The sequence below is a fragment of the Propithecus coquereli genome, unplaced genomic scaffold, assembly GCF_000956105.1.
Source record: "Propithecus coquereli isolate 6110/MARCELLA unplaced genomic scaffold, Pcoq_1.0 Scaffold6492, whole genome shotgun sequence".
In the NCBI taxonomy this organism is placed as follows: domain Eukaryota; kingdom Metazoa; phylum Chordata; class Mammalia; order Primates; family Indriidae; genus Propithecus; species Propithecus coquereli.
Window position 1 is genome coordinate 1 of NW_012152499.1, and position 9,928 is coordinate 9,928.

At 66.4% G+C, this 9,928-nt stretch overlaps 2 protein-coding genes across 2 annotated transcripts; both read right to left on the bottom strand.

The window, feature by feature from the left end:
• Window positions 1-4: 4 nt before the first annotated feature.
• LOC105822933 (formimidoyltransferase-cyclodeaminase) lies at window positions 5-4,540 on the bottom strand (the record flags this gene model as incomplete). Its single annotated transcript, XM_012660008.1, has 6 exons — window positions 4,313-4,540; window positions 3,399-3,582; window positions 2,448-2,576; window positions 1,844-1,932; window positions 1,521-1,700; window positions 5-109 (listed from the first exon to the last, which is right to left on the bottom strand). Coding segments are annotated over exons 1-6 (741 nt in total), but the record flags the coding sequence as incomplete, so codon positions are not given.
• Window positions 4,541-6,978: 2,438 nt separating this feature from the next.
• On the bottom strand, window positions 6,979-8,886 carry LOC105822934 (speriolin-like protein; the record flags this gene model as incomplete). The annotated part of the gene is made up of 3 exons (XM_012660009.1): window positions 6,979-7,326; window positions 8,131-8,299; window positions 8,837-8,886. Coding segments are annotated over 3 exons (546 nt in total), but the record flags the coding sequence as incomplete, so codon positions are not given.
• Between the last annotated feature and the right edge of the window lie 1,042 nt (window positions 8,887-9,928).

Here is a 9,928-nt window from a genome sequence, read left to right on the forward strand (position 1 = left end):
CCGTGTGCAGCGCCGTGACCTCAAAGTCCAGGAGGTTCGTGGACACCTGAGCCAGGTTCTTCTCATCCAGGTACCAGCCGATGGCCTGAAGCTTTTTCAGACGTCCCGGCTGCAGAGGAAAAGTGTTTCCCAGCCTGGGCCGAGATGCTCGCAGGCCAGGGTGACCGGGGTGGCCTCAGGAGGGTCAGCCAGCCGATTCTGTGGCTCTGCTCCCCCCACCGCCTGTAGCTGGCTGGGGAGGGGCAGGGAGAGGCCCCACCCACCACAGGGAAACTGAGGCCCAAGGGTCAGGCACCAGGATGCCCAGAGGCCGTGCGGACACCCTCAGCCCCTCACTCCTGGGGTGCCTGAGTCCACATGGGGGGGACCTCTGACCCCTGCCTTCAGCCCAGGCACAGAAAAGGGTTTGGAGGTCACCTTGCTTTTGTGTTGCGCTTACAGACAACTGAGTCTACAGCGGCGGGGGGGACAGGTGGGGACTCTGGGGACACCTGGGGACGCCTGGGCTCAGGCAGCAGCTGCCTCCCCACCACTGTGGGAACGCTGCGGTGTTCAGCAGGTCCAGCCTGCCCCTGTGGGAAAGCCCCTCTGAAGAACGTGCTCCCCGACTTCAAACACCGGGACCCTCAGCGTGGCCCCTCCTGCAGGGCGCGGACGCTGGGCTGGGCTGGTCGGCAGGTCGGAGGCTGAGCCCCGTCCACACCACATCACAGGCTCCTGGGTGACGCTCTCTGCGCCACCGTCCTGCTTGGGGGCTCAGCCTCGGACCCTCTCCCGAGAGCCCCTGGGGGTTCCATGGGGTCAGTGCCGAGCACCACCCCACTGCTCACCCGTCCCAGCCCACAGCCCTGCCCCTGCTCACCTGGCCCAGCCCCTGCTCACCTGGCCCTGCCCCTGCCCCTGCTCACCTGGCCCAGCCCCTGCTCACCTGGCCCTGCCTATAGCCCTGCCCTCTGCTTACCTGGCCCAGCCCCTGCTCACCTGTCCCTGCCCACAGCCCTGCCCCCTGCTCACCTGGCCCTGCCCACAGCCCTGCCCCTGCTCACCTGGCCCAGCCCCTGCTCACCTGCCCCTGCTCACCTGGCCCTGCCTCACCTGGCCCAGCCCCTGCTCACCTGCCCCTGCTCACCTGGCCCTGCCCCTGCTCACCTGGCCCTGCCCACAGCCCTGCCCCTGCTCACCTGGCCCAGCCCCTGCTCACCTGCCCCTGCTCACCTGGCCCTGCCTCTGCTCACCTGCCCCTGCCCACAGCCCTGCCCCTGCTCACCTGGCCCCTGCTCACCTGGCCCTGCCCATGGCCCTGCCCCCTGCTCACCTGGCCCAGCCCCTGCTCACCTGGCCCTGCCCACAGCCCTGCCCCCTACTCACCTGGCCCAGCCCCTGCTCACCTGGCCCTGCCCACAGCCCTGCCCCCTACTCACCTGGCCCAGCTCACCTGGCCCAGCCCCTGCTCACCTGGCCCTGCCCACAGCCCTGCCCCCTACTCACCTGGCCCAGCCCATGGCCCAGCCCCTGCTCACCTGGTCCTGCCCACGGCCCTGCTCCCGCAGGTTGAGGGCGATGCGGTGGGCCTGCTCCTTGGTGCTCAGCAAGTTGACGTTGAATGCGATGAGGAACTTCCGTGCCCCCGTGGCGGTTGCCCCCCAGCTGGGGACAAAGGAGCTGGGGCCAAAGTCAGGCGCCCACTCGGCCTGCTTGAGCTGCAGGGAAGTTCACCCCAGGTGAGGTGTCCCCCACGGGAGGGGCAGCCCCCGGTGGGGTCTGGGGAGGGCCCAGGCCCACCCACCCCTGCCAGGAGAAGGGGCAGGGCCCACCCCCAGACCCCCCACCCACAGGGCGGCACCTTCTCGGGGAGGGCCTCATACTCCCCTGCCCGGATGGCAGGCAGGCTCCTGCGGCTGGCCGTCCGCGCCGCCTCTCCGTACAGGAACACTGCAAGAGGACCCGCGGTGAGGCTGACCCTGGGGACAGACCCCCCGCGGCGCCAGCTCCCAGGCAGACGGCAGCGTGGCCGGTTCCCCACCCCTGCTCGGATGCCCTTGAAAAGGCCACAGCTGGGAGGGTTGGGACCAAACGTGGGGGATGCTAATGGCAGGATCCTCGTGTCTCTCTTTGAAATGTGTTTTCACTGCGTGATAAACGTAACCGCAGAAGGAGGAACAGAGAAAAGAACAGAACCCGCCAAAAAGCCCCAGCCCCTGCTGGACTGTAGACGCGGCTGTTCAGCTGCCCCCCCCCCCACACTTCAGCCTGTGTGGCCCTGGTGGCCACTGGGGGACAGCGGGGGAGCCTCGTTCTCACCCACCCGCCAGCCCCCACGGTGGACGCACTTTTCCCTGCTTGTCTCCATATGATTCGTATCATTTTCTGATTTAGTTAATTCTCCCAAGTGAAACTTCTATTTTAGGGGTTGCGGGTTTTTAAGGCAGGGGGCGGGGGGCGCACACCTGGCACGTGCAGCTCCTCTGCCAGCCGCTGGCCAAAGGCCTCCGCGCAGAGCACGCACTCGTCCATGCCGACGCCCCGCACCGGGATGAAGGGGCAGACGTCCAGGGCCCCCATGCGCGGGTGCTCCCCTGCGGGGACGGGAGCGGAGTGGGCGCGAGCTCCTCTGTCCTCTGCAGCCCCGAGCTGCTCTCACTGCGTCAGGGAGGGGCCGGCCCTGGGCACCCCCGCCCCGCGCTGGCGGCAGCCCAGCTGCCCCCAGCCTGCGGCGGCCATGGCAGCGTCCCCCACGGGGGTCTGCGGACCGTCCTCACGGCCACGGTGGAGAGGCCTGAAGACCCAGGAGGAGTTTGGCACCTTGGGGATAAACCCTCCTCCTCCCAATAGTCACAAAAATAACTTTCCAGGGGCCGCGAAGCTGGACGCTCAGCTCTCAGGGCGTCCCGGTCAGGCTGGAGGCGGCCGGCGCTACCCCTCCCCCGGCAGCGGAGAACCCAGACTACGCTCACAGCGTCCTGTGGCTGGCGATGCCTCCACCGTGGTCAGACCCAGCCCCGGGCGAGCCCCCCAGATGACCAGCTGCCCAGCCCCCGCCTGCCTCGCCTGCACCGCCCAGAACCGGCGCTGTCCGTTCACCACTTGGGGTCGCCTGTGAATTCCTCCACGAGGCCTGGCTGAGACCGGATCCGTGTGTGTCCACCAACCTTTGACCCCGCCCGCCCCCGCTGGTTTCGCTGTGGGCTCCCGGCACCCCTGCCCGGGGCCTGCTCAGAGGCTGGCTGGGTGCGGGGGAGGCCCCCACCTGGCCATGGAGGCGGCCGTGAGGGGCCGCACACAGCCCCTGCAGCCACACCTGGGCAGCCCTGCGGACAGCACACCCCCGGCCCCGCCCTGGGCCCTCCTCTCCCCAGCACCCTGGACAAGGGTCAGGCCCACCCCCGGCCCAGCCTCACCTCGGTGCCGGCTCATGTCGATGAGCCGCGAGGCCACCCGGGCGGCACTGAGGGCCCCCTCCACCACGCAGTCCGGCCGCCCCACGAAGGTGTAGACGGTGCGGTTGGTGGAGGGGCCTGCGTCCACGTCCAGCAGCACGCAGCCCGGGGTCTGCGAGATGGCCTGGGAGATGGCGTCGATGACCTGGGGACAAAGCCCAGCCCACGCCTGAGCGTCCCCGTTGAGAGAGCAGAAAGGGGCTTCGGAGGTGGCTGCAGCCCACGGGGGAACGGGCCCAGGAGCCCCGCAGAGCGCGAGCCCCAGCCCAGGAGCCCGCACGCCCACGCGTGGGGCCGGCAGGGAGGGTGGCAGGCGCAGCCCTCAGGAGACTGCCCGGGGGCAGTGGCTCAGAGAAGGGGACACAAGCCAAGGCCATGCGGGGGCAGACGGCCAGGGTGGGGGAGGGGCCCGAAGGGTCTGGAACCTTCTGGGTGGAGGACGGCTCCTGGGCTGGGTGGCTGCTGGACCTCTCCGCGCTGTCTCTTCCAGGTAAGGGGTGGTGACAGCACCTGCCTCCCAGGCTGTAGTGTGGAGGCCACACACCGGGGGGGACCTGCGCACAGCCTTTTGGGGTCCTCGACTGGCCATTTTCAGATGAGAGCACCGAGGCCCAGAGGTCCACCGAGCCCCCACCGGAAGCCCCCGAGAGATTCCTGGGCCCGCCACCAGCCCTGCAGTCCCTCCCAGCTCTGGCCGTGTCCCACCCACCCTGGGCCAGTCTCTGCCGAGTCCCATCACCGTGGGCTCGTCCCTGGGACCAATAGGAAGTGGCTGCATGGGGGGACCCTCCCCACTCCCTTCTCGGCCTCAGCCGAGACCCTCAGCTGCCCCTGCCAGCTCCCCGGAAACTCGGCCAGCCCCGTGGGGGCCTCACCTCCTGGTTGTTCCCCTCCGAAAAGTTGGGGACACACTCCACCAGCTGGGACATGGCTGGCGCGGGATCCAGAGGCTGCTCTCTCAGGCAGACAGAGGGAAGCGGCTGGAGCCTCCGCGCCGCGCCGCGCTGGGGCTTTATGTGCCCGTGGCACCTCCCCGCCGGCTTCTCATTAACCAGCAGTCCCCGAGCAAACAGGGCAGACGGAGCTGCCACCGAGGGGTTAGGAGGGCAGCTCCACCAGCTGGGGCGCGACCCCCAGGAAGGAGTCAGCGTGCGGGGCCGGGGCTGGGATTGCCTGCTGAGGACCCCAGGAGGCCCTGGCAGGGGGGTCCCACCCAGCTGCAGCCCAGGGCCACCAGGTGACCCCTCCGTGTGACCCTGCATGCAGCCCTCAGGCCTCTGTCCACTCACACGGGAGACCGAGTGTGAGGCCCCACACGGCCGAGGCTGGCGCGGGCAGGCGGGTGTGCGCATGGGGGTGCGTGTGCCCGTGACACTCCTGTGTGTGACCGAGATCACGTGTTGCTCGGTGCGTGTGCGTGTGGACGAGGTGTGGGCTGCTGGGGCCCCCGAAGAGGCCCTGCTCTCCCTGCGCCCCAAGGCCGGAGGCTCCCTGGGAGGTCCAGCAGCACCAGGGCCACGCGCAGAAGGGCCAGCTGCTGTCTGGAGGCTGCGCCACGGCCCACGGAAGTCAATCATTTTAATCGGGGCCACAGGCCACGCGGCTCCCCTGGTCCCAGAGTCCAGCCCTGCCCACCGCCAGGTGCCTTCACGTCCCGCTGACGCCTCCCAAGAGCAGGTGCCAGCAGTGCCGGGAGTAACCGCGGGGCCTGGGCAAGGAGCGCCCGGTCTCGGACCCCCAGCCGTGTGGGCCTGTGGGCCGTGGGGACCCCACCTCCTGTGGCCACTCAGGGGGCCTGTGACTCGGAGCACACAGAGTCCCCCAGCCGGGCCACGTCTGGAGGCTGGGAGGGGAGGATGGGTCTGTGTGGGCTGAACTGTGCCCCACAAAAATCCTACGATGAAGCCCGGAGGCCCAGCACTTGAGAATGTGACGGGACTTGGAGACGGGGTGATCAAGATAAAACAGGTCACTGGGGCACCACCCAGCCAGAGCCCCCGGGGGCCGCTCCAGCCCAGGCCTGGGGGCCAGGTGCCCCTGCCAGCTACTTTCTCCCTGACGATGCTTCCACGTCGTGGGCCTTTCCAGCTGGAAGAGACACCCCCAGCCGATTCCTAGCCCGGCAAACACCTGCCCTGCCACAGTGCACACCTGCGACAGGCACAGCACCCACCTGGAGCCCACCTGCCCAGCCGGCCCAGGCATTCGCCCCCTGCCCTGGATCACCCCCAGGCAAGAGCCTGCCCAGCTAGACGCCACCCGACAGCCCAGAGTCCACAGAAACTGAGCCCCTCAAGCCCTTGCTCAAACACGCCACGCTGCCTGGAAACCCCCTCCGCCTCCTCGTGGCCGGCTGCCCAGCGTGGCCATGTGTGGCGCAGAGCACCCCGCTCTGGAGTCTGCGAGTAATGAGCTTTCTGGGCAGTTGGGTCCTGGCTGTCACCCTGCACACCTGGTAAGATACAGCCAAGGACGCTTCACCGCACCCTCCCACCCCGTCTGCCGGCACCTGGGGAAGCCCCCCACCCCCCACACCCCCGGTCGAGGTTCTGCGGCCGCAGCCCTCCCTGGGCCTGGGTCCCGGTGCCGGCCCAGCTTGGACATGGTCATTACCACGGTGGAGCTTCGCCACCCCAAGGGGCGAGGCCAACAGGCCAGAGCCCCAGGGGCCGGCCCGCCCCTCCTGCCAGGCGTGGGCTCCGCCCTGCCCCGACCCAGCCCGCCCAGCATCAGTCGTCAGAGCAGGGGCCCCCGCGGGACCCAGCGCACCCCCTGGGTGCCCAGACAGAACAGGGACCAGGCTGGGGCCCATCTCCTAACGTGCCGATGCCACTCCAGGGCCTTGGAGCCGGGCGCCCCTCAGCCCCTGCGGGTCCTCCGAGGCCATCCTCGCGCCGGGCTGGCCTGGCTGCGGCTCCTGCTCCTGCAGGGAGGTGGCCCATGGGGCTTGCGGGTAGAGGCCCACTCCCTGGGGTTCCCTGCGTCGGACACCACAGACTGGCCCCTCGCGGTGCCACCTGCCACCAGAGTCAGCTCCCAAAAAGACGCCGCCTGGGCGGGGGCTGCTGGGCCGCGCAGGGCCTGGGCTCCTGCCGGAATCCTTCGCTCCTGGGCGAGGGGCTGCGCTGCGTTTCCCAGGGCCCGGCCGAGTCCACAGCCAACCGCAGGAACCGACCCGGGTCCTTGCAAGGGCGGAGGGCAGGTGGGCACAGTCCTGCAGGCTGGGCCCTGCCCCTCCGGCCGCTCTCCACAGCCAGGATCCCAGCCGGCACCTCCTGCAGGCGGAGCAGGGAGCCAGGCGCTCTCCACGCCCTCAAAGAGCCAGAGGTAAAGGCAGCAGGTAAACAGATGATTTTAATAAAGGGCAACAAGTGCAGCAGGTGCGGGCGGCGCGGGCTGCGGAGCACCCGCACGGCTGGGTCCGCGGAGGGCACCCGCTCCCAGGCGCTGTCGGCGCAGCCGGGCGGCCCTTCCCCCTCGGGGGATACACGCAGGAGGCACGTTGGCCCCCAGGTTTGGAACAAACACGTTTATTGCAGGAAAGGCGGCGGGCGTGGCGGGCTCACCAGGCGAAGAGCGGCTTGCTGTCCTCCTTGGAGAGCTCGCACAGGCAATTGAGCAGCAGCAGCGAGTCGCCCAGGAACTTGGGGGGCACGATGTCGATGACCAGCTTGCGCAGCGCGGCCGGGCTGCTGTGCAGGGGGTTGGCGCGCAGGTCGGGCCGCTGCTTCAGGATGCCGTAGGTGTTGATGAGGAACTCGCTGAACACGGGGTGCACGTCGCGACTGTAGCCCAGCTTCTCCAGCCGCGCGGTGAGCGTCAGGTAGCGGTGGGTCAGCTCGCGCAGCTTCTTCTCGTCCACGGAGCCGTCCAGGGACTTGATGGAGGTCTGGAGACACAGCGCACAGTGGAGGCGGGTCCAGGGTCACAGCCCACAATGGGGGCTAGGTCTGGGGTCACAGCCCACAATGGGGGCTAGGTCTGGGGTCACAGTTCACAGTGGGGGGTAGGTCTAGGGTCACAGTGCACAGTGGAGAGGACAGAGGTTGCGAGACACAGTGCTAGGGGCAGGAGAGAGGGAGGTTAGGGGTCACAGGGCACAGGGTGTGGGGGTGAGAGGGAGGCCCCACTGCAGTGCCAGGCAATTCCAGGGACCCCACGGGGCTGGGGCACTGGGGTCAGGGCAGCTTCTGGCCCTGTGTGGACGAGGGTAGGGGCAGGGCTGTCTTCCCAACAGCTTAGATCAGGGAATCCTGCCCGGCAGAGTTTGCACAGACAGTGTCAGGAACAGGAGTCGGGCCTCTGCCTTGGGTGCCTTACAAGCACCCAGCACAGGCACCGAGCACAAGTACTGAGCACAGGCACTGAGCACAAGTACCCAGCACAGGCAGCAAGCACAAGTACCCAGCACAGGCAGCAAGCACGAGTACCCAGCACAGGCAGCGAGCGCGAGCACAAGCACTCAGCACAGGCACCAAGCACAAGTACTGAGCAAGGCACCGAGCACAAGCACCCAGCATAGGCACTGAGCACAAGTACTGAGCACAGGCACCGAGCACAAGCACCCAGCACAGGCACGGAGCACAGGTGCTGCGCCATGAGGCCTGGGGCCCGGAGCCTCCTGGAAGTGTCCAGTCATGAGGCCACGGACCCCGGCCCCGGGCAGTGAGGGTCCCGGGCCACAGGGGCGCACCTGCTTGATCTTCTCTGGGATGTTGGACACGGTGAAGCCGTAGAGCCGCGTCACGCCAGGGAAGACGTAGGCCAGGATACGCCGGTCCAGCTGGAAGGCGATCTCCCCGACGATGCGCCCGTCCTTCTCGGTGCCTGCGAAGCTCTGGACCTCTGCCGGGGAGACGCAGGCGAGGTTCGGGGCGGGTCTGGGCCAGGGCGGCCGCACCGGCTGCACTCCGGGACCCATTTTAAGGAAAAGGACTCACTGCCCCCTTCACGGCCCCTCCCCTGCCCCCAGCCCCACCCTCAGGGAAAATACAAACCTCAGAGAAAACGGGAGAACATTTTGGTGCCAAAGGGCAAAACACCTTTTCCCTCGTCCCTGTTCTTAGAACGTTTCCTTGGGAAACGTGTAAGGGCAGCTCCTTTCCCTGCCCCTTTGGGATACAGGTAAACTTTTTTAAAAGGCTGGGAACCCTCTGGCATGTTTTCTTGTCCCTGTCACCAGGGTGGTCTGCCTGGCTAGGAGAAAGGGCGGGTGAGAGTCTCTCTGTCTTGGCAGCCTCGGGGCATCGAGGGCTGATTTAACGCTTATTCAATAATAAAACCGTTTCACTCTTTCCTACGCCTGCGGAGAGGATGGCTGGGGTGGCAGGAGATTCTCTTTTTAATTATTTCCGTGACGTTGCTCAGGACGCTCTGACAGCCCCTCAACCTGCTTCCAGATCCCCACCACGGCCTCCGACGCCACCGAGTCATCCACAAAGAGCCGCGCTCACCCACGCCCTTCGAAGCTGCGAGCTCTTTGAAAAATAAGATGCATCTGGATTTGAGAGAGGTCGAAGTGCCCAGATTCAGTAAAATGCTCCCTCCAGGCCCTGAAGCCCCAGCTGACAAGACCGCTCCGGGATGGGCCACGCGGCCCCCCACCCCCACCTGACTCAGGCCCAGCCCAGGTCAGCACAGAACCCAGGAGCACAGGATGGCTGGACGCGGCGCCCCGTGGCCCCAAGGCCTCTGCCCTCCCAGGAGTGAGCCCCACGTGGACCATCATGTCCACGGTCTGTTCTTCCGTTCCTACGGGAGACACTTCACAGCCCGGCTCTAACTTTTCCTAAAGCCCCTGGAACTTTTCCAAACACAGTCCCTGATCCAGACCCCGACACTGTCAGCTGGGTGAGGTCCTGTGAGATCCGCCGCTGGGGGCCAGCCCGGCCCTGTCACCTGCAGACATCTCTCCGCTCCCTCGAGCAGCAGCCCACACGCGACACTCAGAGCTCTACACACTCTGGATGTCGGTCCAGTACCAACACGTGAATTACAAATATCTTCTCCCACGGCTGGGCTGACTTTTCACTCTCTTGATACTGTCCTTTGAAGCACAAAAGTTTTTCCTTCTGATAAAGTCCAGCTCTTCTATTTTCCCTTTGTTGCTTATGCTTTTTGTGCATATCTAAGAATCCATCGCCAAATCCAAGGTTGTGAAGAAGTAACCCTGTTTTCTTCTCAGAGTTTTATGATCTCAGCTCTGTTGGACCTTTGATCCAGTTTTAGTTAATTGTTGTGTGTGTGTGAAGCAAGGATCCATCTTCATTCTTTTGCACGTGGATGGCCAGTGTCCCAGCACCACCTGTTACAGACTGTTCTGGTTCTGTCGGGTTGTCCTGGAGCTCTTGTCCAAACCGCGAATGCACGGGTTTGTTTCTGGACTCTCAGTTCAGTCCCCCAGGCCTGGACGTCTGTCCTCACGGCAGCACCGCACGGTCATGATCACTGAGTTTGCAGCAAGCTCCTGAAGTAGGAAGTGTGAGCCCCTC